The 27,201-nt window shown below is 41.3% G+C and overlaps 3 protein-coding genes and 1 non-coding gene across 11 annotated transcripts in view; all 4 read right to left on the bottom strand.

The window, feature by feature from the left end:
* Positions 1 to 7,356: 7,356 nt before the first annotated feature.
* TOMM20 (translocase of outer mitochondrial membrane 20) lies at positions 7,357 to 15,711 on the bottom strand. 2 transcript variants are annotated; one of them, XM_086877787.1, is made up of 5 exons: positions 15,445 to 15,711; positions 10,204 to 10,250; positions 9,419 to 9,500; positions 8,995 to 9,137; positions 7,357 to 7,863 (listed from the first exon to the last, which is right to left on the bottom strand). In XM_086877787.1, the coding sequence occupies exons 1-5, from the start codon at positions 15,566 to 15,568 to the stop codon at positions 7,819 to 7,821; spliced, it is 441 nt and encodes a 146-aa protein (XP_086733913.1). In that variant the 5' UTR covers positions 15,569 to 15,711; the 3' UTR covers positions 7,357 to 7,818. The 2 variants fall into 2 exon arrangements, with proteins under 2 accessions (XP_086733913.1, XP_023779379.1); XM_023923611.2 differs by lacking the exon at positions 15,445 to 15,711 and adding an exon at positions 10,460 to 12,985.
* On the bottom strand, positions 14,494 to 14,628 carry LOC111927094 (small nucleolar RNA SNORA14). Its single transcript, XR_002863368.1, has one exon. It is a non-coding gene; the product is annotated as a small nucleolar RNA SNORA14 (small nucleolar RNA).
* A 776-nt stretch (positions 15,712 to 16,487) lies between the features above and the next one.
* RBM34 (RNA binding motif protein 34) lies at positions 16,488 to 25,106 on the bottom strand. 2 transcript variants are annotated; one of them, XM_086877783.1, is made up of 11 exons: positions 25,010 to 25,106; positions 24,253 to 24,351; positions 22,470 to 22,612; positions 21,223 to 21,442; positions 20,584 to 20,643; positions 19,974 to 20,017; positions 19,405 to 19,488; positions 19,122 to 19,185; positions 18,944 to 18,986; positions 17,592 to 17,710; positions 16,488 to 16,868 (listed from the first exon to the last, which is right to left on the bottom strand). In XM_086877783.1, the coding sequence occupies exons 2-11, from the start codon at positions 24,319 to 24,321 to the stop codon at positions 16,557 to 16,559; spliced, it is 1,158 nt and encodes a 385-aa protein (XP_086733909.1). In that variant the 5' UTR covers positions 24,322 to 24,351; positions 25,010 to 25,106; the 3' UTR covers positions 16,488 to 16,556. The 2 variants fall into 2 exon arrangements, with proteins under 2 accessions (XP_086733909.1, XP_023779621.2); XM_023923853.2 differs by lacking the exons at positions 24,253 to 24,351; positions 25,010 to 25,106 and adding an exon at positions 22,726 to 22,932.
* A 15-nt stretch (positions 25,107 to 25,121) lies between these two features.
* ARID4B (AT-rich interaction domain 4B) overlaps positions 25,122 to 27,201 on the bottom strand; it is an 88,182-nt gene continuing 86,102 nt past the window's right edge. For all 6 annotated transcript variants that reach the window (XM_086877771.1, XM_086877775.1, XM_086877773.1 and 3 more), the window contains one exon: positions 25,122 to 26,925. In XM_086877771.1, the coding sequence (XP_086733897.1) occupies positions 26,795 to 26,925 (131 nt within the window). In that variant the 3' untranslated portion in view covers positions 25,122 to 26,794. The remainder of the gene's footprint in view (positions 26,926 to 27,201) is intronic.

The raw sequence follows: 27,201 nt of genomic DNA, 5'->3' as shown, positions 1-27,201 counted from the left end.
TCTGTCAGACTGCAATCTGTTTTTTTTTTCTTTAAAACCAGGGTGAGATCACCGTTTTTCTTGAAAACATGCTGCCCAAGGTAGGAGATGGCCATCTGTGAAAAGATCTAAAGTTAATGACAAATATTGTCAGGCCTGCTGGAGATCTTCAAGGGCAATGCAGCAGAGAAAACACTGCTCCTGACTGACACCAGAATGGTCCTAACACCATTCTGGAAACAACCAAAATAAAGAGAGGGATTCTACACAGGAGTCAATGTTTTTCCCCTGCTTCACATTTTATGACCAAAAGCATGGGGAGAGCACTGCCCCAGTATCAATACATTACAGTATCAATTCCATCCCAGGGGCTGTGTTCCCTTTAGAAAATCAACAACTTATGAGCACTTGCTTTCACAGTTGCCCAGAGAAGCCAAGGCGCCCAAGTGGTGCTCGAGCTTAGTGCTCAAGGTCCCACTAAGAACCAGACAGTCCACTGGTTCTGGAGGGTGGCAGGGCACACCAGTCTCATCATCTGACTTCCTAAACATATGGCTACCACATAACCAGCTCCTGCCAGGCATGTCCTCCTCTGCTTTCTGAAAACCAGCTCCAAATTAGAAAAAAGAGGATAGAGTCAACAGGTCTGCTCTAACCACCAAGACCTGGAGGGTCAAAAGTGTGCTTTAGAAGGCTGCATTGTTTTTAAGGATGGGGCAGCTGTCTAAAACAGGGCTACAACTTTCTCTCTGTAAAGTATCTCTCAAATTTGCAACTGTTTTATCAGGTTATTAAGCATTCGCAGTTTGCAATCCAACATCTATGATGGACACTGACTCACTCTATTGTCTTCTAGGCTGTTTCCCTTATTTATGCCTGCTTTAATACCCTATGACCCAACTTTCCTATTTGCATGATGGTATCACTGAATTTCAGGCACTACAGTTTGGGCTGATTACAAAGTTTTGACAGAATAGAGTTCCTTTTAAAGTTGCTATCCAACAGCAAGCTACATTTCTGAAAGATTGCTTCTTATATTTTCAGTGTAGAAGGTATTTACCAACTGCAGGACTGACAGCAGAGCTATTAACCCAGTGCTTGACAGCTCATGTTATTGCTTTCAGCTGGGGGGGAAGTTGTGCCTCAAATCTATTCGGTTATAGAGGGTGCCTTCAATACTTCTTTCTTTTGGTAGGTTTAATGATTTATAAGGAGATCTATGGTTGGTTGAAGTCCGATTTTTCCTGATTACATTAGTGACTAGCATTGATTAGCCAACTAGTCTAAAATTCATTTGACTTAGAAAAGCAAGCTTTAGAGCTTCAAACAAAATTCAGATAAAACACCCACCCAATTACTACCAAAACGATCATGCTATCCTAAACCTTACCTTCTCCCTTCCTGTGTCACTGTCCCAATGTCCTGCTCTTGACTGTTTAGGTTTCCATGAGGAAAGGAACATGCAGAGTAAATTGCAGGATCAGGACCACAGGTTGTGAATTTGCAGAAGCAGAGACTTCATCTTGACAGATTCTTCAGTGTCACACATATCTCTGCTGATACAGAAGTAATAATAATAATTTCATGCTAAGAATTCTGCCAGTGCCAATGGCCACTAAGTAACATCCCCACAAAGAAATAAAAAAGTGTCAGACAACTTCTAATATAAGCCAAGGAACCTGATGTTAAAGCTCAAATTTTTAGATGGAGAGATAAAAACAAATGAAACATAAACCAAATAGCAACCCCTCATGGTTATGCAAATTCAGGTGTCATTATAACAAACACTCCAACTAGAACTCAATAAATATGGAGCCAGTAACCTGGGGTTAGATGGGGCTTCCCTTCTTTATATAGGCAAAAACTTCTACTTCCTCAGTGCTAGGAACTGGCAGTCTTCCTCGTGGTAACTTAACAGGACCAGGCTGTATTAATCCAGCTCAATGTGTGGTGAAAGTAAATTTTCATCAAAACCAGGTTGTTCCCACCAGTAATGAAATACAGCTATGAATTGATTAGGTGTGTACTAGCAATTAAAAACAAGGGAGAGTTTCTCAGAGAATATGCTTGCTCAAGAATCCCTTTTCTTGATTTCTCCATTTAATTAGTCATTGCATTATAATTCACAAATTCATGCAATAATCATTGTCATTTTAATCATCAAAGCTGAATGTACATTCTTTCTCATTAAATAATATTAAATACAACAAGAGATGCTAACCAGGTTGTTTCAGAACTCCAGGGAAATACTCTTTTACATACATGCCAAAACAGGCAAATACTGTTTTTTTACAGCAAATTTCTGTATCTTCCAGGCTCTGTTACAGGGTGCAACATGGCCAGAGTGATCTAAGGAAGGAGAAGCAATATGGTTTTCACACAGTATCTTTTATTAAACAGGTTTCTCTACATGTTGTCATGTGTTGAGCAGACTTTGAAGAATTTCTTACTAACAAGTTGAATGTTTGGAAAAATGCTGATTGACGGCTACAAGGGTGGAAAATTTCCATTTACTTGTATAGCATACATACACTTTACCCCCCACAAACACAGACCAGGAAGCAGAGAAAAAGCACTTTGGAGATGTAGGAGTAGTTAAGATTCAGTTTTGAGCCAGGGTGACACTACAATGCAAACAGCTGCCTCCAAGGCATGAGAGAGACAAAGCAGGAGATCAGCTCACTTCACGTCAGCTGGAGGATCACAACAGGGTGAGTAGATTTTGTCAACTTCAGCTGAAATTCAACTGGCATCGAAATTGCATCCTGTCACCAACCTATAATATCTTGCCTCCTTATTTTTTTGGTTGGGTTTTCTCACATGGCCCATCACAGGCAGAGTCCAGCTCCAGGCAAAATTTCAAAATGCAGATTTCACTTCCACCCCTAGCAAAGGTCATCCACAATAATCACAGGGGGGCAGGGGAAAACTTCTCTTGTGTGCCTGGAATCAGATACAGTTGCATTTTATTGCAGAGCTGAAGTTGTATAATGAAGCTGGCTTATCTGTATACCTAGTTTGTGTTGAGGGATGGAGAGAAAGAGGGAAATCCTCCTGATCATGTCATCACAAGTTAAACACACAGGATTTTGAAAGCCAAAATTAGGTATTATCAGTAGAAACACATTCCACTGCTGCTCCACTGAGCCTGTCTTACACACCGTACCAAATCTGTCTGGATGAAATGCTGCATTGCATCACCTCACCAGACAAGAAGATTTTAAAAATTAGGATTTTGCAGGGTGAGCTTGCACAAAATGTGTGTGCAAAACTGCCCCCTGCTGTTTAGATTAAGACCTGCTCAAGTAAATGATTTTGTGACCAAATCAGTTTTTAGCTGTAAGGGTTCAGCATGCAAAGAGGTAGAACTATCTGACTTCATCTGTTTTCTGCCTCCATGCACACTAGAAATTTCATACACAAAAGCTACTCACAACTGCCTTGCAGTATGGACCATCCCAAGAGATCTGTAGGCTGCAGGAACACTGTGCCAGCCGCAATACTCGCTCTGTCAAGCAACCCTCCCACCATGGGAGCACCACTAGACACCCTCTCATGCCGAAGATGAGTCGAGAACATCTCAGGGAGCAAGGGAAATGATGAAATTGTGAGTACTGCATGACATCTGCCTGTCAACCTGTTAAAGACAGACCTGACCTTTAAAAAGTAGGAACAGGAACTGTATGCCTGGAGTCAAAAGCTTATAGCTCAGAGGCCTTTAAAAGTTAAGGACTATTAAGTTACAGGAATGATTGGAAAACAGGGAGTGAGTTCATTAAGAGATGTCCAGTAAATATTCTTTAAAACTAGTCCCTACTGCAGAGAAAGAAGAGAGAACCTGGAATTTCTTTTCAAGAACACATGGAAACCACTGTACTTTGAAAAAGCTGCCCATTATCTAGAGCCAGCATGTCGGACAGTTTGGTACAAAATGTAACACAGAAGGGCCAGCTGTTTTCTACAGCTTCACTCACACATTCATACACCGGATGTGGCAAACTCTGCCGTGTGAGAACAGCATTAGACATCCACATTTTTTTGGGGAAGTTTGATTTTGGTACAAATGCAGAAAACAAGTACTGTTAACTGAAGCTAGTTCGGTTTCCAGAGCGCCTCTGATGAAAGCCCAGTCCTTGTGAATTAAGCACAGGTTTCGGCTCTTTGCAACAGGCTTTTGGTCAGTGCACAGAGAATACTGTAAGCTATGCTGGTATTTGTAAACACATTAACTTAGAACCAACCCAAAACTTGGGTGCAGCAGAAGCCTTGTAGAATTTTTTTTTTTTCTTTTCACAGCAGCCCTTTTTATGTCCATACATTTAAAAACACAGAAGCATGGGTGTGCAGCACAACATGCCTTTGAAACAATCACTAAAAGCACTTAGTGACCACTTCAAAGATTCCCTTGATGTTTAACTCATGTTAACTGTAACACAACAGTCATGTAGGGCCACTGTTCAGCCTAAGGGACTTTAAACACACCATCAACAGATGTACAAATGAAACTTTAGAAAGATTCTCCTGAGTGCTTAAATAGCTGGAGCTTTACTTTGATGATGGCTGGCTGGCCTCCTACACAGCAGGGCTGGGACTTCTCCATTTTTCATGTTAAGGGCAACAATAATATTGTGTCAGCCCCCAGGGAAAGGAAATTAGTAGCAGATGATTCAGTGTGTGCCTGACCACTCTGGTTTTGGATTTGATTCCATAATTTAGAAAACTTAAATGTGAGACATCAAAGGTAGACCTGCATGATAATGAAACTATCTGGGTGGGTTTTTTTCCTATAAAAACTGCCTGAGAAGCTCATAACTGATGACAGAAGACTTCCCAACATAAAAGTAACAGACTTCTCGGTTTCTTTATAAGAAATCCTTTTAGTGCTGAAAACAAGTGCCATGTTCTTGAAGAAGCAAAGGGAAGATGGTTCTTTCCGGGAGAAGGACTAGAAGTTTAACCTGCAGAAAATAAGATTACTGAACTTACTCTCCAGCAGCTGTGAGCTCCACAGCAGCAAATCCACAACTGGAATTGTAGATTACTTCTACACTTTTTTTCATTTGCACAAGTGAAAAGAAATGCACAGCACTATGGACAGCTAATGCAATGGCATTACTACTGCTGATGCAGAACCATCCATCATTACCACCACGTTTCTGATGATGTACACTGAAACGTTGTAGCAGTGTCTGAAAGCAGTGTATTTGCTTGAGTCTGAAACATCTGTGGACTGTGCATGCTTAGCTATACCTCTGTCAGCCTGCCACTCTTGGAGCAACAGCAAATTTGCATTCTAGACAGTATCTTCCAAGTCTTCACAATTGTACAGTATTCGCATCACTGGGACATTTGGGGAGAAGAAAAAAATTCAAGTCTTGTTAAAAGGATCCAGCATTCCACCCTATTAGTCCAAGGCACTCAAAACAGGTATCAGAGCTTGCTCTAGCATACTAACCAGGTACTTCTGGTTTATCAGATATGAGAATAAATTTGCATTTAAGGCTACATTTAAACCTATGCTATCTTAAATTTTGTTTGCATCTAACTTTGCAAGCTCAAGAAAATGAAAAATGTTTGAGCAATATGTGTGTCTATGTTCCTTATTACAGCCGATACCATTTATAGACATAATCACTGTCACCAAGGCTTCCATCAAAATCAGAATTGACACCCAGGTTTGCTGAAACCCAGTTCAGGAGAGCTTTGCTGCAAGCTAAAATGTGAATTCAAATTGTCATCATTATACCAAAGAGTGTAGAAAAATGCTCAGGTTTGTGTGACTTTTGTCTTGTGCTGTTTGGGTTTGTTTTTCAAGGCAGGATGGAAGTTTTATTCACCTTAAAACAATGTTAAAAGTTGAACTAAAAAGACATGCTGAAGCGATCAGCAAAACAGTAAATATGCCAACAGTTCTGTCAACATAACCTAAGAATTCCTACCTTTTACTTTTAAGGGTTAGAAGGGAAAAGAAAAACTCTGGCAAAAAAAAACCCATTAAAGTCAGAATCTTCTGTAATTACACATTTCACATGTAATTTCACATGTAATTCTGTAATTTTAACAGAATTTCATACATATTTTTATTAAGTGCAAAATAACTTTGTCCCTGTAAAATAAATTAAAAGAGCACACTGGCCATTATCCCCTGAAGAATATGGCTACTACATTTTACTTTTACTTTATGCTACCTGAAAAATTCAAGCACAAAGATTAAACTACATCCAGTTGTTTAAGACATGTTTGTGGATACCAGCCACTAACCTTAGTATTTATCACATTACAGAAAATTTCAGTAGCACCTCAAATCTTTGGAAATAATGTTTTCAAGGGCTTAAGGGGAAAATACCTATTCCATATCAAACCATCTCAGTAGAATGACTCAGTAAGAGCCACTTCTACTTCCAATTCCAGGTATTGACTGCTAGGTCACCATCAACTATCCCCTTAACCTCTCAAAAATCCTGTGTGAGGCAATTCCTGAACCAGAGGAGAATCTACCTTTGAAGAAATTTGCACAAGGCTGAATAAGACAGAGTTAGCTAGAGTACTCTCAAAGTCTCACTTCTACTAGATTATGTCACCTAATACCTTACTATTCATCTAGCAGCATCATAAGTACTAATGGTCAGCTGGTCTGAAAGACACCTCAAAGCATTCTCCTCGAGCTAAAATTCACTGTGCCAAAAAGATAAACCTACATTTTTAATTGTTTCTTCTGCCACCTAAGTGTTGACAGCAAACCTAGAGAATAGCAGAAGCCAGTCTGTTTTAATGTTTAGAAGATTCTACCCATGAAAAGTTTGTTTTCATAAGTACATTTACTCACTTGAGCCTGCTGTATATTTGTCTTCTTTCCACTGGCAAAGCAAGATTCTCCACACCATACTGAAACTGTACAACATCTAATTCCATTAGCTTTGCTATTTACCCTAGGGATAGAATTGTCTTACCTTATCAGTGCAATTTTTTTCCTTAAGGCAAATGCCTTTAAAAGACTGTCATCAACCATTTCCTATGGTCTTGAAGACTACAGACTGAAAGGTCAACTGTCTATCTTGCAGCATTTCAAGCTTTCCAAAAAACCCCAACCTTTGTGCTCTTAAAAGCTGCCCAGGTTCTATTCCAAACAGCTTTGTTTCAGACACCTGTATTAACAGAGCTTTCAAGTTTGCCAGTAATTTTTAATTGATCACTTTACATGTTTTTGTTCCTGACAGAAACGGATTTGTCATTCTTTCTGCAGCCAGTCATCTATTACCATTGTGATTTGCATCTCCTTCTAAGTTGATCTCTTACTGTTTAAATGATCATAAATTTATTTTCTCAGGAAATTACACAAGGTTTTAAATGTAATTAAAAGCACTGGAAGACCAGCCATAACATTAAAAATAAATTTTAATGTTGTCATTTTTAGATCATTTGCTCTGACACCCAAATATTCTGGATTTTAAAGTAGTACTGTAGGGACACACAAGTGCAGATAAATCTTTATTGCCATAACTTCGTTTTTTCAAAAATGAGCACTGGGTTTTTAATAGGTCGTAGTTTTATGTCTGTATATGTACAACATTACAACTGCGTATTTTAATAATAATGAAGTTAGTGATACTTTGATAACTCAACACAGTGTATTTATAAAATGAATTCTTATCAAAATACACTTTTCACTGGGATAATAAATAAAATCCTGCGAAACCCACCTACACAAAGTTAATTTTAACTCTGGTAGAACCCGATGTGGTACACAGTCCATTAACTACTATGTTTGCCCCTTTATCCCCCTACTGATGCTCATCTTCTGGGGTAAGAAAACTTTTTTCCCCCTGTTGTGGTGTGACCTCATTCAACATCATCTTCAGCCAAGCACTGTGCATTTACAATTCTCTGTAAGAAGGAGAAAAACTCATTCACAATTACATAAAATTGACAGCAAGCAACTGATTATCAAGCAATGTAATTTTACACTGAACATTAAGCAGTGTAATTACTGAACAAACTGATTAAAGTTAAAAATGGCAATCTATTTGACTTAAGTTTTTGAAGTCAGTTCCACAATAATTACATACAGTGCAATACCTAACAAAGCCAAAGTCAGATAAACAATATTCTATCAACCTCAAGTGATGACCTTTGTGTGGTTTCTGGCACTGTTCTCTTGGGGAACATTTTTGTTCAATCATTTCCCCAACTCCTATGTCTTAAGTACCTGACACTTTCCAGTGTTAGCACTGACTATATGGACTTTAACCTGAAATGTAACCAGGCCTGAGCTATAAGAAGAGACAATCGATACCCAGTACTGAATCTCTGCTTTATGTCAGGTTACACTGTTAGGGAGTCCCCTTGTAGTTCTAAGAACATAAAACATTTATTTTACAACAGACTCACCTGCCAGCATATTAACAATATTACCCACTCAGTACTCAGACTAGAATGGGAGAGCATTTTATACACAATGCTGCTAACACTTTTGTCATCAGGGAAACTCCCAAGCTTCCAAAACTGTCAGGGGTTCTGGTGCTAGTTAACATCTTGTGTCTAAAGCTGCCCCCAGAAGCAACAGGGTAGCAAATGCAAGAGATTAATTTTGATGAACTTTCATAGCATTTACACACACTTGTAGAAATGTAAATTAAAAAAACCAACCAACCAAACCCTCAAGACCCAGTGCAATAAAGTTACTGTTTTTTCCAATCCCCCCAACTTCTATTTGGGAAACACTGGATCCACTTATAGTATCAGAGCTGTGGTCAGATGCCTCTACTTCAAGAGCTTAGCATACCCTACACACAAGAGAAGTTTTGTATTTCTATTTTATCCTGGTTGCTATTAATGCTACATGGTAATTTTTATATTCACTTTTTACCATCTCAGGTGAAATAAAACAGCTTCTTTTAATCTAACTGAACATATTAAAAAACCAACAGATTACAAAACCTGATACTCAAGACTGGTGTAGCAGATAAAGTATTTCAGCTATTTCTACACCAAAGCAACAGGGAATGTTTCACATACCTGACTTATTGTAGGGAGCTTAGTTAGAAGCATTTGAAACACTGGTGGTGGAAGAGTCTGCTGTAGAACTTGTAGTAGCTGCTGCGGCTGCCCACACACAGCAATGGCATTGGTCAAGTGATCAACGCCTTTTTCATATTCACCTGTGTGACAAATTAATACAGTGTTTTGAAATCAAGCATCTTCCACACTGTAATACATTTTACACAAAACAGACACCAAGAGTGGATTAAATTACAGTGAATCAATGCACACTAAGCTGTTCTCCTTTCTTGATGGACTTTCTGAACACACAAACAAATAAGCAGATTTTCTTGGACGAATTTGACTCCCCAGAATTTCTTTGTGTACAGAAGTCACCTTCTAGCAAAGTCAGAGAAAAATTATTTTACAATATACCCTTTGGAAACTAAAATATTATTACCTTGAGCTAGTAATTCCTCTCCAAGCTGAATCTCCTCAAGGAAAAACTTCTGAACTGCTTCAGCATCTTTCAGATCAGGCAACTATAACACACACAGTAAATCGGCCCTTAAACACCAGCTAATAAAAAGTTAGCAGAAAATATTCTCAACTGAAATTAAACATGCACACAACCCTATTGTTACACAGACACTGAAGAAACAAGTGTCATCACTAAGTTAAGTGTACACAGAATATTTTTTGAAAATCAGACTCAGGTCTCATAACACTGCATCACAAATATGTAGAGACAGAGCCTGAAATACCTATACTCAGTTCATTAAGTACACAATTTAGGAGAAAATACAAATTCTAAGGTGCATTATGTTTATGTTTTTATTGTTTTATTGCAATTGTTCAAGAGAAATCTTATATTTTCTTTCTGGATCCATTGGTAATAATGAAAAGGAAATCAAATACTTTTTGCAATAGAACCTATCAAGTTCAGTTATAAGTGTATCTCATCAGTAATTTTAAAATAAAGTCTGAAAAGTCCTTGTTCATATTACAAAGAGGAAAACACCATCAAATCACATAGCAAATGTTGTACTTTCCAATATAACTCCTCTGTCTGACATGAAAAAGGAATGATCACAGTTATTACTGAGCATTAAAAAAACCTAAAGACTGCATATTTGCAGGGGTGTTTGGAATCCTGGAATCAAACCCAATCCTTAAGTAAAGCTTACAAATAATACAAGTGAAACATCTTTCAAAATAGCACTGCATTATTGAACACAGTATTACCTTGGAAAGTCCTGCTCTCTCTTTGGCAAGCTTCTGTTTCTTCCTTCCTGTAAGAAGAAAAACATCTTTTATTTTCAATTTGCAATCAAAAAGCCCTTCAGATTATAATCTGAAACCATGAACAAATCAAAGTCCTTTTCAAAAGAAGAAACAGGCAATGTATTCCAAATATTGAAGACTGAGCACAAGACTGCAACCCACTCAGTGCAAAAGAGCATCATTTAGAGGTCTAATGAGGACTGGCAGTAGCACCAACCCAAAATGGCAATTCTTCTCCTGACAACTGCAGCAAACACCAGCTGTGCAGGGCAGCACAGCAGCAGCACAGCACACCTCATGCACTGCAGGCACACAGAAGCAAAGAGAATTAGAATAATACAGGAATTAGCTACATGACTTTTAACAACAAACCCCAGTAGAACTGTCTGTAAGTCAAGGCTATCTAGTTTTGAAGGTGCACCACCAAGGAAGGGGAACTTCAGCAGGCCACAGCAGACACACACAGAGCACTCTCTCAGCTACTTTATAGCAAAGACTTAGGAACTAGTTAATATGTGGCAATGTCCCATGGTTCCCCCAGCAAGAGCAATAGGAAAGCATACATCTCTGAAACCTGGGGGAAGAAAACATTTACAGATGGAGCAAACATTTACAGATTTAACTGCCTAACCTTGAGGCAAAAAGTTGGTCTGCTACATGAAGTTGTACTACTCCAGCAAAACCAGTGTAATTAAAGTTGCTTTTAATGCAGCTAGGCAGGTATAAAGAGTTTTATAACAGCATCTCTTCATACAAGAAAGCATAATTATTCTAATACTGGCAATTTCCTTACAATAATGATTTTTGTAAGTCTTCAGTTCGTCAACTGAAATAGTTACACCACTAAAACCTCTGAATACAACCCATGGTTAAACTGTTCTTTTCTCTCTTTGTCCTCAGTGTCTGCTCTGGAAACTCCTACACTGACAAAGACCAACCATCACACAGCACTGATTTTTCTTTTGATACAATTTTACAAGCTGGAAATACTCCCAAATATGACTAGCAGTTTCACATGCTGCTAGTGTTAAATTAAAAATTTTCAGTTGTCCACATGATGAAGACAGAAATATTATTCCCTAGTATACTGATAACCTAGCACATGGCATTCACTGATGAGTTTGTGTTCTTCATAGAAAGGGAGTTTCTAACTAGATGGAACACCTTAATACACCATATTAATAAAACTTAGCACCTAGATTTCTACAACTAACTGACCTGTGCATGTCATTTTACACTACAGATGGAAAAATGTGTTGGATAGAACTGTAGTATACTACAATTTTATCATTTTGCTGGGTTTCAATATTAAAGAATTGCCCTTGAAAATTAGTGCTTCAGTGAGCTCACTCCAACTTTTCAGAAGCATTAATTTGCACAAAACTTTAAATTGCACTACTATGCAAACAAGTTTTGATAATAGATAAAATCCAAAAGATTAAATTTTAAAAAATTTAGTATTTGAAATGTTTTACTATCAAAACAAGCCACATTGCAGCTGTAGTGCATTCAGTAAAAAACCAAAAAGCAATACAAAACATAACAGCTTAACATTTGTACATCATTTTGAGGAGAAAATTGTGTTTTCTTAGCATGACTATGATACCTTCTTATTAAAATATAATAAAAGGTATCATTCACTAGGTTAAGCATTCTGAAATAAAGAACAAGACAAAAGGTATGCTGGTAACTGGAACTAATGAAAGCTTTTGACCACTGATGACACTGATTTGAAATCATATGCTTTAACCTGAAAATAGTGGAGGAATATGAAGAATCACCAAGATTTTAAAACTGAAAAATTATCAACCAAATCTTTCAAGTCTGACTACTACGGAACTTTTTTTTTCCTCTTCTTAATACTTTTTTACTGGCTCTTTAAAAGTTCACTGGCTAAAACAATTAGAAAGCTCAAGTAACTCTAAAGGATATTTATGAATTCTTCCCATACTGGTTGGGAAGAAATACTAGTTTCAAAGTATCTCTGCAATAACAACCAAAAGTTACATTTTTAATATGACAAGCAAAAAGTAATGGCTTTGATGGGTAAAAATGCTCAAAAAACAAACAAACAAAAAACCCCACCCCATACCTAAAAAATCCCCCAAGTTCATTTTCCCTCAGGGACTTCCACAAAAATGAAACACTTCCCTCTATTCTAAAGAGATAATAATCACATTTTATAAAGGGTAAGGCAATCTTTCATAGAATGAATCTTTATTTTCACAGAAATGCAGTGCATGCATCCAAAGCACAAAGCTAAACTGCAGCTATCACACTGCAGGTCCTCCAGGCAGAGCTCTTGTACAAGGGTACAAGTTTCAAAAGAGAATCAAATGGATGACCTGTCCTGCTGGCACGGGTTACAAAAGCCCCTGAGTAGCCCCAGCTGTTTCCTAACCAGTCCCAGAAAGCAGAAAACCCAAAAATCCATTTGCATTTTCAGCTGCCACCAGTGAAGTCTGCCTACTGCCCTCCTCTCACTCTGCTGTTCAGGCAGAAGGTGCTCTTGGGCAAAATTCAGCACTGTCAGAAATTCTGTCTCTGAACAAAGATATCTGTGTCTGAGTTTTAAAACCGAGTACTTCTATTTTATTTGTTCAAGAAGGCAAATAGTGAACATACCTGAAGTATTTTATTCATAAAATACAGCTAGGTAAGCTCAGGAGCTACAGATGTTTATAGCTTTGCTATCTTTTGGTCCCAAGACTTTGGACATGCCCCCAAACTAGCAATAGCAAGACCTAAAAAAAAACCCAACAGAAAAAACCCACCCCCAAACCTGCTAAATAAGATCAAGACATCTGGAAAATCAAAGTCTAGCAGTCCTATAAGCCTTCCGGAAACTTCCAGGAAATTTTTTTCCCAGAAACCTAAATCAGGTCACCTCATTTTTATGGCAGACCTTTGCAAATGTAAACTTTGGCCCAAACACAGCACACAGAGATGTGCAGTGTAACTGGGAGGGCAAAAAAACCAACCGGTTCTTCATTTGTCAGCATGCGCTTGATGAAATATGACAGGCAATCCACGGATGTGTCAAGTCTCCTGTCCTTCCCAAATTCTGGTGACACTGCAGCACAGAGGCTGAAAAAGGATCTTATCCTAAGAAGGTTACTGGAAAAGATGTGCTGTGAAGGTGGTTTCTCCAAGCTTTCTATCCCATACCCCCACTATTGCACAACACATGGAGCCATCTTTACATAAAGAAATGCAGCTGGCAGCTGCACTGAACCGTTCCTGGTCAAGTATTTTACAGCCCAAGCATTCCTGTCTACCCAACAGTAAAAATGCTGTAATACCCAGATCCCTGGCACCACTGCTGAAGCATCCATACTAAATTATCTGTAACACTACCAAAAAAGTAACAACCAAACAAATAAGGCCTAATAACTAAATGCAGACCAGTGCAGCATGCGCAAGGACTGTAAGTCCTACAATTAAGTCCCCCAAATGACAACTGCCACCTCCTACCAAGCCAAAATGCATTTGTTTTCCACTTCAAAGTTAATTTTATTTCTTAATCAGAGCAGTTCTAAGGTTTATTCAGAACATGACTGGATAGATTATGGAAACCTGGAATCCAAAAATAATTTTTGGTGCTTCTGCAAAAACCTTATGTAATTCGGTCCTTCTCCTACTGCATATTTGGCATCATAAAAAAGGCCCACGGCTGATTATGTTGCTGAAAATTGAGTCTCTTTGTGAAAAACAAGCACATACCAGTTAACTGCACTGAAATTTTCCAATTAATGACTTGCACTGCAGGGAGAAAAGTACTTGGAACACACATGAGGTATCTGCCCAAAATCCTACACACAGGAGCGAGGGCCTGAAGCTGAAATATCTGACAGAGCTAACTTGCTGTGGAGGAAATTCTGGAAAGCAGAATTAATGCACCGCTAAGTGACCACAACGGCCAGGCAAATTCAATCCATGAAGGCAAAACCAAAGCTGTTAAACCACATTTTAATGCTATCAGGTAAATAATCATTCTCAACCAGTCTAGTTATTGACTTTTCCATCCATGAAACTGCTGATCACATCATGTTTACTTCCCAGGAAAATTTACCTTAACGGTAACTTCTTATCTTCAGATTAGTTACCAAAGGAATAATATACATATTACCCCAACAGAAATAACTCAGTATAAAAAGTACCACTTTACTGCTCATGATTAATTTGTGTTCCTTCAGTATTCATGCCTACAACTGCATTTAAAACCCCCACTGATTATTAGAACGTTTAAATAAATGTTGAAGATGTGAAATGATGAAGAGCCATGGGAAAAGAGCTCTACATCTTGGATTAATCAACAGTTTTCTCTGGCATTCATTCTTATCCTGGAAGCCAATGGCAGGGCTGCCAGGAGGGTTTAGAATGCAGCCGATGAAACACCACCGACCCCTGCCTCACCACAGCAACAACTTCACTGTAAGAGATCACACTGCTTTACCTGCTCATCTTCCAAAAGCAAAAAAAAAAAAAAAAGTGCATCACCACATAAACGTGGTGCCTTTAATAGCACTGCTGAGCCTGTAGGAGAGCAAGACTGGAGAAGAAAAAAGGCGGTGGGGAGGTGAATTTGAACCAAGCATGGACGGGAACCACAGGTTCCCAACACCTACAGCAAACGCTCTCTGATGGGATGACCCTGTCTAAAAAGAGGCTGTAGTGAGGTGGGGATCAGTCTCTTCCACCATGCCGGCAGTGAGAGGACCAGAGAAAATGGCCTTAAAGCTGAGACATGGGAGATTCAGATGAGACGTTAGGGTGGCCAGGCATTGGAACAGGTTACCCAGGGAGATGGTGGAGTCGCGACCACTGGGGGTGTCCAGCAGGGGACGGTGTCTGGCGCTGGGCGATGCTGGTTAGTGCTGCAGGGGTTGCAGTGGCAGTGCTGGGCGGGACTCGAAGGCATCTCCCAGTTTTGGCGGTTCTGTGACTCGTGCCCCGGCCCTGGTTTCGGCGAAGGGACGGCGAGAGGCCGCAGAGCCGCCGGGGCCTGGGGCAGAGGGGGCGGGGGGTCCGGGCCGGGCCCGGGGGCGGCGCTGCGGCGACAGCACGTGCTGCCTTCCCGCGCCCCGCCGGGCGGGTGAGCGAGGGAGAGAAACGGGGGGAATCACTGAGGGGAACGCGCGGCGGCGGGGAGGGACGGCACGGCACGGGAGGAAAGGGGAGGGGGCGCCCCGGGACACTCACGCTCCCGCAGCCGGTTCTTGAAATTGGGGTCGCTCCGCCTCTTGCGGTCGAAGTAGATGCAGTATCCGATGAAGAGCGCCCCGCAGAGCCCCGCGGCGATGGCGCTGGTCCTGCCCACCATCATGGCGCTGCCGCCGCCCCCGCGCCGCTCCCGCCGCGCGGCCCGCGCCGAGCTCCGCAGGCACCTTGGGGCGAGCGGGCACAGGGAAAGGACCCCTCCTCGCTTCCGCTCACGTCATCAGTCCGCGCCGGCACAGGGCGACTCCCGCAGTGCCTGCGCCGAGGCCGGGGCGCATGCGCGAGCGGAGGGGCGTGGCCTGGGCGTCGGCGTTTGCCCGCCAAGAGCCGTGAGGGGCCGCGAGAGCGGGAAACGGGATCCCGGGAAAGAGCCCTCGAATTATCCCGTCCAGCCTGACCCAACAACACCCACGACCACGGCACTCAGTGCCACGTCCAGGCTTCCCTTAACCACCTCCAGCGATGGTGACTCCACCACCTCCCTGGACAGCCCATCCCGAAATCTAGCCATCCTTTCTGCAGATAAATTCCTCCTGATGTCCAACCTGAACTAAGGCACAGCTTGAGGCTACGTCCTGTCATCCTGTCCCTAACTGCCTGGGAGAAGAGACCGGCCCCCACCTGGCTACAGCCGCCGTTCAGGGAGCTATAGAGTGGTAAGGCCATCCCTGAGCTTCCTTTTCTCCCGGCTAAAAGTCCCCAGAGCTCCCCCAGCTGCTCCTCGTAAGACCTGTGCTCCCAGACCCTTCACCAGCTCCACTGCCCTTCTCTGCGCAACAAAAAAGCCACCCAAATCAAGGTAGCAATTTCGTCACAGACCCAGTGTGAATGTGAGTCACTTTCTTCTATAGCCATTGTGGGTAATCCTACATAACTCCAAAAAAAAGAATTCACAGTTAGCCTCTGCAGCAAGACCTCAGCTGGAGACAGATTCCTGGAACACTGGAATAAAATCATGCAGCACCTCCCGCTGCCTTCCGGGAGAAGCCAGATGCCCCAGAGCAAACATCAAGAAGGACAACAGCTGTACTAAAACCAAAATTTATGACACTCTCACATATAAAAGCCACTCATATACATCCATCCTTGTAACACTAATTAGCATTTTTACTGGATTGATTTTTATCAAAGGACTGTTTTTTTTTCCCAGCTTTACTCTTGGGAGTAGTTTTCAGTCTTTTTGGTTTCGTGCTCTTCTTTAATGGGGTTGCTTTCTCACCAACAAAAGAATTGTTAGAGGAGCTCTTTTCTTTTTTCTTCTTCTTATCAACTCTGTCCTTGGTAGCATGAGACTTGTCGGGATTTTTCTGTGCTTTCTTCTTGTCCACCACGCGCTGCACTCGTATCTTTCTTCCCATCAGAACAGAGTTGTTGAGTTTCAGAGCAAGATGTACAGCATCTGTGTTCTACAAAAACCAGAGAGCCCCTTTAAAAGCAGCATTACTTCCCAGCTGAGTGCTTTCAAATGAACACTTACCTGTCTTGGAAATTGGTAAGCATGATTTTACAATGCTGAGCACTCAAACCACTCTCTTTAGGGAATGACACAACAGCTCTGCTCAGGAACACCAGCACCCCCACACACTGAGGCACAGACACTTGAAAATAGGCTATGAAACAGCTTACAGTGAGACACTGAAGTCTGAGGCAGAGAGAGACAAGGAAAAATTGTGAAAAAAGTCATTGGGCTGCAGGAAATGAACTAAAGAAAATGAGGCTGGGAGACTGGCATGAGAAAGGAAGTTGTACTGAATCAAAAGTGAAGAACCGGTACGCAAACCAGCTGCAGGAAAGAATTCCACTCACATTTTGACACATAAGAAATGGGAGAACATTGGAGTTATACCAGATGAACTCATCTGTCCCTCCTTTAAGTCTTTAAGGTAAAGTCACTTCTTTCACCCCAGTGTGTACAAAACCTAAGATACTTTGTTTTGTATCTGCTTCCGCAGCACCGGTCTTCCAAGCTGCTTTCACCATCCGCAGCAACGCTGCCATTTAACTTCATACATATACACACACACAAACCCCAAAGAATTACTAAAAAGAGAACAGAAATGCTCTAAAGGCAGAGCCCAACTGAGGTTTTGAAGAACTCCCCGTGTGCTGGAGCAAAGGTGCACACGTACCTCAAAGAGGACGTAGCCGAAGCCTTTCCCCAGGCCCGTCCTCCAGTCTCTCACCACTCGCACTCCCACGACGTCTCCGCAGTCATGGAAGTGCTCCCGCACCGCATCGTCGCAGATGTCTGCAGGCAACACAAGGGGACAGATGCTTCTTCAGGGAAACACATGGCTTTGAAAGCCTGGCCCACATCCAGTTAGTTCACATTTAGCCACTCAGGGACACGAACAATAGGGAATACGGATAGGTAGACAAATAGCAGTGGTTCAGAAAAAGCCCAGCAAGCTGACAATGCACACTTTATGCGGGGCTATTTGCTCTGACAGTTACCGAGTCACTGCTTCTCCAGCTCTGAAGAGTATGACATAAATCACAAAGAACTAAGGCAAAAATGGAAATAGATTTTTCAAATTATTTCATTTATGCTTGGAACATAGCAGAAATTAAGAATCCTGCTATACAATTTTCTAGCTCCTCCTTATGCCAGAATTTCTTTCTAAGAATTAATGCTGTTGATAATGAGCTTGAGCTGGCAGTTCTTTGACTGCTCATTGACTGAGCCATGAATTTTAACTGAATGGGGGAGAAGGGATTTACAGTTTCCAACCACGGCTGCTATCCAATTATTCTGATAATTGCTGAGTGTATGAGCCTTTCTCCATCTCATGCCTAGGCAGACAAATCTGATGTGCCATCACAGATGGCACAAAAATGAAAAAATGCAGGTTATTTTATCTTTTTTGTATAGGTACGCTTCATGGAATCCCCTGACGTAGACATACATAAAAACATCTCTCTGCTGAGGGGAGGGGCTAAACTCAATGGTATGGGTTTAACTACAGGAATGGGACCTAGACATGCTGAGAAAGGTCCAAGCTGCTGAAGTCATTTCAGAGCACAGCAAATCACAGAATATTCTGAGTTGAAACTGGCTCACAAGGATCGTCATATCCCAGTTTTAGCCCTGCCTGGACAGTCACTCAAGCCTGTGGTTCACAGAAAGCACCACAAGGAGAAGCCATCACTGTCCATCATTTGGAATTGGTTCACAAACAGGTATTGGTAACCCTTGAGTAGTTTAGAAAGCCATGGCCTATGCAACTTAGTCGTATTTATATAAAAAACATGAAGCAACAACAAGAACTAAAAGCACTTGCAGTGCTGCCTACAATAAAGGAAACAATCAATGTGCAGAATTGGACAGAAACTTCCAATCTCTTTAGGTGTTTTAATTAACAAATAAAAATTACCTCCAGCAAAAGGTATCTATCCACCTAATACCAAGAAATAAAAAGCCTAATGTAAACCATTCCATAAATGCAAATCAATAATGCATAACAATCCATTTCAGGCTTACCATATGAAAGATTTCCCAAGAATACAGATCGTTTATTGTCATGCTAAAAAACAAGAGAGATGGGACAGTAAGTTTTTTGATCCAGAAGTTATTTGATCCAGAAAAAAACCAACCAAAACCAATAAAAACCACACAACCAAAGCAGAAAAGGGGATTTCTAGCCACACATCTTACTTACCGAACTAGTTTTAGATGCAGTGTCAACTCTGATGTGAAATCCAGTAGCAATTTCTGTTCCATTCCTTTTGTGATCAAAAACAGAAGGTTTCAGAAGTGAAATAATCATTACTTATTTGACAATGTCACTGCAAAGCAGTATTCCAAAAGGAAAGTTGTTACTTTTAAGTTTGAGCAACATTTTATTCTGATTCAAGCAAAAGAGGGGAAGTTGTTTAAATTCAGCTATAAATCTACCTGAACTACCCCTTCAACAGGGAATGAGGAACAAAACTGAAACTTACTCCTTCAGAGCCTTCTGGGCATCACATTCTTCCTTAAAGACCACGTAGGCATTGACAAACTTGGCATTGGGGTGCACCTTACGCCTGGAACGGGAAAAGGACACGTTACTGCTCAAATCCTGCTGATGCTGTGCAGTGCACAGGCACTTCTTACTGAGCACCTTCATGCCTCTGCTTGTTCTGTGCACACCAACAACTTCATTTCCCTTGCAGGTCAAGCTACCCCTGTATGTGCAAGGGAGTGCCACTGTACATCTTGTTCAGCCCATATATGCACCCTGAGCAAGCTTCCTCAGCTCATAAACATATCTGAAGAAATTAAAGACTTTTAGCAGCTTCCTCCTTCCTAAAATATAAGAAATGCAACCTCAGGTAACAAATTACAAGTACAAATGGCACATAATTCTTTATTACTCGTTGAGAAAACTTAATACCCACAAAGGTAATGACAAAAGACAAAGGAACACAAAATACATAAAAAATACCTAATACAGACAAACTTTTAATGACCAGCATTTAAACATTGTTTAGGCCTTGAAAAATACACAAAATTCACAAGGGGAACCTACTTGATTGCCGCTACCTTTTTGGATACAGTATCTTCTGCTGGAATCTTAAAAGATAAAAAGAGCTTGCGTTAGGTGGGCCTAGCATCAATTTATCACAATCAGTTTTTCCCTTAGACGAAGGTGAATTCAAGCAGGGGCCACCCAAAGCAACACAGCCAGTACAGGGAGAAAAGGCCAGAAGTGGCTGGACCTAGAGATGGTCTAAAAAAGCCCTCAGAGTTAAAGAGCTTGTCTTGACTTTGTCTGACATGTTTCTTGTGTTCCAAGAGGGTTATCATCAACTATTTTAGTGAGTAGCCTGATTTACAATAATGTCTTTGGTACTATGATTTAAAAACAGGTGAGCAATGCCTCAGCCAAACCAGCAATAATAATGGCATTCCTCTTTCGGAGAATGTAAAGCTCTGATCCTGGATCAGCTGCTGCTGCTGCTACAGGAAATGTGTATCTCTGGTGCTCCAGGGGTAACATCTCCAAGGCTTCTTCTAATAGCAAAACCCACATATCCCAAACCACTTCTGACCTAGTGAAGGTACAAGCCTTTCATATACTACTGCCCTTTAAAATCAACAAATAATTTTGTTATATAACATTAAAGGAAATAACATACCAGAGACCGGAAGCGAATGGATTGGATTTGTCCATACTTCTTAAAAAGAGATTTCAGTACCTAAACAGATGATGTTACAAACACTCAGTACACTTTTCAACCTGGTAATGAAACTTATTTTTTAGTATTTATAAGTGATACCGTTCTTACACTGTTTCCCTTTTACTTATAGGAGGTCCCTTAATGCGCTACTAAAACAAATGCAAGTAATTTCTAACTATTTGTGTGGCAGCTTCTTCTTCTACAGATTGCCAAAACTGAAGTCCTGCCTCTTACTACAGAATAAAGTATAAACTTAACGTGTTTAATGTTACAATCTGAAGCACTGTTTACATGCAAAATCAGAAGCAGAGTAATTTTGTAAATGCAGTTCTCATTTATTCAGTCATTTTTTCACTGACAAGGAACTGACCAATTCAACTCAAGAGAGAGTCACTGCATCTCCTGCTGCAGGAAGTCCAACTTCAGGAAAGCAGAGATTGTCTCTAATGGTTTCTGAGAACAAGCACCATTCCCTGCTTTCCCAAAAGCAGTTCCAATCACAAGTGTCTGTGACTTTCCCAGCTGGAAACATCCCCTCAAACTGAGAACTGCTGCAACTCCTTTCATTCCTTTAGCAGACAGAACCCACCCACGCACCTGAAGAGTACAGCTGACAGGCAAGTTTCCAACAAAAACCGTTCTTCTGTCTGCTGCTTCATCTGCCACCCTGTTTATCTTCTGCTGTTTTGCAGTAGCACTCCTAGCTGAATTAACACCACTTTTGGTGATGGCTTGAGAAGCCTTTTTCTTTTGCTTTGCTTTGTTTTGAAACAATTTTTGATCCTCCTCTTCATCTGCCTGCTGTAAAGCGTTCTCTCTGACCAGAAACAAACAAGCAGGTTACAATTCATGGGAAAAAAAGCAGGGGGTTTGGGGTCAAAGAACTGAAGCCTCCAAGATATTTTAACTTACATTTGAAATTATGTTTTAACTCTAAAATTTCAAACATTATTTGCTCATTCTGCATTAAACAAATGTATCTGACCGTTCAGTAACATGAAAAACTATTTGCTGTCTCCAGGACACTGCATTCACTGTTTACCAGGAGTAATACAGAAATACTTCAGGATTAAATAATTTGATAGCCTCTAAAATTGAAGGGGAAAGAAATAATCTTTGCATTATGTTGGAACTTAGAACAGATTTAATCCTTCTCAGTATGCAGGAGACTCAGAACAAACCTCTGGAATACTGCCATGCACTAACAGGTCTCTCTCTATCCCAACCTGCCCTAAGAGCAGGAACAAGGAGCAGATCTGAAGGAGCCTCTGGAAGGCTACAGACACAAACACAGCGAACAGGTTCCACGGGCCCTGTGCCAGGGACAGGATGAGGGGTTCACCTTGCACTACTCCAGTTCGCTTTACTATCCAAACTGCATTGAAGAGCCAGCAGCTTCCAGCCTGCCCTGAAGCACCCTGCTTCAAGTATTTATGAGAAGAGAGTCACAGAGAGCTTGTGTGTCACTGCAGAGGCCACAGACAGCTCACTGTGCCTCGCACCTTGCTCCTGCTGAAACCACCTGCGCTGGATAAAGCCAAGAACAGCTAGAAAGCATCTCCCGAGCCAGAGAGAACTAGATCCATGTGTTTATATCTCCAGCCGCTGGACCTCACGGCTCTCTAGCAGGGCACTTGCACTTCACAGACCCAGAGTTTCAAGAAGCTGCACTACTTTCTCCTTCAGGGGAAAACTACAGAAAATTTGCACAATCTTAAAAATAATCTTAAACACCAAGCTGAAGATGAGTAGACGAGAACTTCGTTGTTTCATCGAACTCATATTACAATTAATGTAGATGCTAGGGAATTTAATTTTACTATAGAATGGTGTCACCTACTCACCTCTCTGTCAGTTTTTTCTCTGCTTCTGAACGTTCCTTCTTTCTGGCCTTCTTCTCTTTTACCGGAGGTTCTTGTATGACGGATAAGTTCTGCTCTTCTGACACTTTCTCCGCTTCTTCTGCACGCTTCCTTTTCTTATTTCCCTTTAAAAAAGTGATGAGAGAAACAGACCTGAAGGACAAAATTCCAGGAACACCCTGAAGTTACTTCACATACCGCAACTTATTTGGAGCGCCGCTGCCGGTCGCTCACTCACCCCCGGCACAGGCAGCAGCACCGGCGGGGCGGCGGCGCGGAAGAGGCGAGCGAGGGGCGCAGCGGGCGCCGCGGCCGCCCCGAGGCTGCCGGACACCTGCCCCAGCACGTAGGGCTCCCCCTGCTCCTGCTCCTGCCCCCGCTCGGCCTTCGCCGGCCGCCGCTGCCCCGCACCGCCCCGGCGGCCCCGCATGGCGGACACCGAGCGCGGCGGAGCGGGCGCGGCCGCGTCACTTCCGACGCGCGGGGCCGGGAGGTGCTCCCGGGCTGGGAGCTGCTTGGCGTCCTGGAAACAGCCAGCATCAGCAGCGGAGGGACACAGGCTGAAGCTGCGCCAGGGGAGGCTGAGGCTGAGCATGAAGAGAAACATCTTCACAGAAAGGATGACCAGATACTGGAATGGATTGACAGGGAAGTAGCGGGGTCAGCATGCCCGGGTTAAGGGAAGACTGGACATGGTCCTTTTAGTACCATGGTCTAGTTGACGTGGGGGTGTTTGGTCATAGATTGTACTGCATGATCTCAGACGTCTTTTCCAACCTAATTGATTCTGTGATGAGCGTGTGATGAGAGGCGGTCTCACCAATTTCCCACGACCCTGAGTTCCAAGGGGAACTGAAGCAAAGCTGGCACTGCTTTGGCTGTCTTGTTACACGTTTGATGCACTCTTTGAGCTGCCACTGTAAGCAGCTCTGTTGGCACCAGCATCCAACTCTAGGCTAAACAAACAACCCAGCTGTTGAATGGAAGTGTTGGTCTTGACCCGTCCACCAGGTATCGCCCCTGCCTTGCCTGCTGCGTGCCAGGAAAGGTGGTGACCCTCGTGGATGGGGTCAGCCCAAGAGAACACACAAATCCTTGAAAAGGGGCAGGTGGCTGCTACGTGATTTGTAGTGGCTTCTCCTATCTGCCTTCACACAGAAGAGTGGCACTGTAGTGACACAGGAGGGGCAGAACAAGCTCAACCATCATCCAGCCCACTTCAGAGACTCATGGCAAATAAAACTCAGCAAGAGGCATACAGCCTCCAGGAACTCTCTCTGAGAGCAAGTTCAATCCCTGTGCCAACAGGAAAATTCCACAGTGGGAACTACCCAGTCATAAATATGGACAGGTATCAGTGGAGACTGCAACTAAGGGGAGGTGGGAGCACTGCAGAGCCTTCAAATAAGGCATTTTCCCTCAGCACACACCAATCTCAGCTATTCCCAACACGATCAGTTGTGACACAAACCTGTCTGTCCCTCTGCTAAGGTTTAGAGATCAGAGCAGAGGGTGTTTGCCTTGCTTCACCTCTGGGATCATGATCCAAGCAGGCACTCAGGAGTACGGGCACAGCCCAGCAGGCACTGCTAGTGGCAAGCTGCCTCAGCTGCAAGCAGAGTGCATGTGCCAGGCAGGGGACTCACACACACAGAAAGCTCGTATAGTATGCTCCCTGAAAAGCAGCTCAGGTTTAACCCACTGGAGCATGGGATAAAACTGCCTGGCTAACAGCTTGCCAAAGGTATCTTCCTTTGTTACTTACTAGAGACAAGTGGTTCCATGTATCCGGAGAGGAACATTTACAGACTACTTCACAGAAGAGGTGCAACATAACGCGTTCAGACAAATGTTTGAATAGCCGCTAAAATGTATCAGAGATGTGATGAAAATTAAATAATCTCTGTATTAAGGAAAATAAAAAATCCTAGTTATGCAAAAGCTTGACTTGAGAGAAGGGAGCTAACCAATGATACCTGTTTTAAAAAAGTAAACAAATCCCCCCGCAGATCACAGAGTAATTGTCACATCAAAGCAAATATGCTGGCACTAAAACTGAGAGCTGATCCAGAACTAGTAGCGGGTGAAGAGCTGAATTTGAATCTTGCTTGCCCAGATGCAGCTCGCAGTAATGTCCATACCCCTTATGCCTACTGAAACCCAAAAGCAGAACTGAACTACCATGACGCTGATTCCACTAAATTTAAACAGGTGAAAACATCCTCTTAGGATCTTCACTGAAAATATTAAAATTACCCCTGTCAGTCTTGGATCATTGTAATTTTTAACACAGTCAGTGTTTCCAAAGCTCATTTGTCATGGATTGTTACTGTCAGTTTCATCAGTAATCTGTCACCCTGCAGGGGTAACAGTATTTTGGTCACCTGAACTACAGACAGTAGCTTGTTTCAACTGGCTCTGCCTAAATGATGGGCCACGCTTTCGCCTTCAGTTGAAAAAGACGATGGATTTGAATTAATCACCAACCGGAAAATTAGGCAAATGCACGTGCTCTATCTTACCTTTGTATGTCCACTACAGCACAGCAAAGATCATTTGCTAAACTGATTCTGCAGCTTGATGTAATTTTCATGAACACACTACAGTTGCTTAATTGAACTGTTAGAAACAAAATCAGGGATTCACAAACTATGGCATTTTATTTCAGAGGCCTTTGCTTACATTTGTACAATATATTACATAACTCTCCATTTTCTGCAGAACCTAATATATATTTTATAGCTTTTTTCTATAAGCTTTTCCTTCAATGTCTGTCAACAAATTTTTACAGTCCTGTACAATTCTGAATACTTTGAAACCATTTTCAATAAAATCAGTTATAACCTTAAGCGCACACTACGAAGACTGAAAATGCTTTTCTTAGAAAAGTCAAATGAAAAGGATTCTGACACTCTAGCATCTACAAACAAAATGCTTCAAATTCTTACATGTTGTATTGCCAGAAAACAAAGAAAAACATGCCAGCCCCTATTTCCCCAGGCAAAAGAAGTACACAGAACTACAATTAAAACAGTAAAACAATCTGTACAATAAAGTACTGTGTATTAACAGTGCCAGGTATTAAATAGCTTGAATGAACACTTCCGCAATATACAAATGTCTTACAAAGGTATAGAATTAACAGGAGAGAGCTTGGGATTCATTCAACATAAAATCAATACAAGTGAAAACATTTTGAAGTTGGTTTTGGAATTTGTACAAGGCATTTAAAAAATTAAACATCTACCACTCGGCTAGCTAGTTATTTTAAAAACAACTACCCTTTTGTGGCAGTGTTGGTATCAGTAACCACAAATTATAACCTCACACCTTACTCCCTCTCAAAGTCCTCTCCTAGAAGCTCGTAATAAAATAAGCATTACAAATGAAATATTTGTTGCTTTAAGGGGAAAAGAAACATTTACAAGAAAACACAAAAATATACCTGTTATAATCCATTATGAATAAATATACACTTTAAACTGGCTGAATACAATCTTTATACATTAAGATTTAATACAGTTTGTTAGCCATTTTCTTTCTTTTTCATAATGTATTTTATCAAAATTAAAAAAAAATACTGTTTTATAGAAAAATGGCAAAGTACAGTAGTTTCATTCCAATTAATGGGTTCTTAAAACCCAGAGTAACCTATTTAAGCCTAATTCAAACCTGTAAACATTAGTCAGTCTTTTTTTTTTTTTTTTTCTTTTTTTTTTTTAAAAGGAATCCTCATATTTGGTTATCAGGACTGATGTCAGACATCCTACTAACTGCAGGTTTTGAATAGATGTGCTTGACGTATACAATTAAAGCCACTATAAGGTGACTTAGCAGTTAAAAAACAATTAGCTTGTACAAATGAAAATATTTTCAATATTTGTCATAAATAAATGGAAAAATATCAAATGTTCCAGCTTTAACAAAATACCAGGGAATACAGTAAGCCTCACCACATTGATTTAGATCACCCCAACAACTATATACTTATTGTCCTGTCTCTACAGGCAGTGAACAGCCTCCATTTGCCACAGTGGAAGGCCTTCGAGTCACTAGACTTACAATTCCCAGACAAGTTGGAAACAATTATTGCTTGAGGAAAAGCAGTTTGTTGTACTTTTTCTTCATAAAAGTGCACTTAAGTGCAAAGTTAGCTTGTCAAGAAACAACTTTAAATACAAAATAGTGCTTGTCTGAATTTTGTGCCACTGTGCAGTATAAAAAAAAAAACAAAAAAAAAAAAGGAAAAAAAGAAAGAGTGGCCCTCAGCAGCCATTAAGTGCAAAGTGCTTTGGCAAGTCCTGCTGTCACCTGCACTCAACTGACATTCCATTCTGTGATGAACTTGACATAGATGGTTCTGCTAAGGTTAACATAACTGCAGCCGTAATGGAACTAGAGGAAGGTGATGAGGAGGAAGATGACGTAGTAGCAGCACCTGCACAGGAAAAGGAAAAGACAAGTTACAGGGATTAATAAATCAAGCAGTAAACATGTTTTCCCATTCAGCAGCAAGCATTGGTACACACTGACTCTAGCAACCAATGCCTTGTAATGGAAAAGAAACCAGCTTCCACTGCCTGGTTTGTGTAGGAAACACTCAATTTAACTTGAAGGCATAGAATAAACCCCTTATTCTACGGGGAAAGCACTAACTAGGCCCACGAGCAATACTACAGTAAATTTATTTGTAACTTGAAGAAAACTCAGAAGT

Source organism: Cyanistes caeruleus, chromosome 2 (assembly GCF_971803275.1).
Source record: "Cyanistes caeruleus chromosome 2, bCyaCae1.hap1.1, whole genome shotgun sequence".
NCBI classification, from domain to species: domain Eukaryota; kingdom Metazoa; phylum Chordata; class Aves; order Passeriformes; family Paridae; genus Cyanistes; species Cyanistes caeruleus.
Note: the sequence above shows the minus strand (reverse complement) of the source record. Positions and strands in the feature narration are given on the sequence as shown.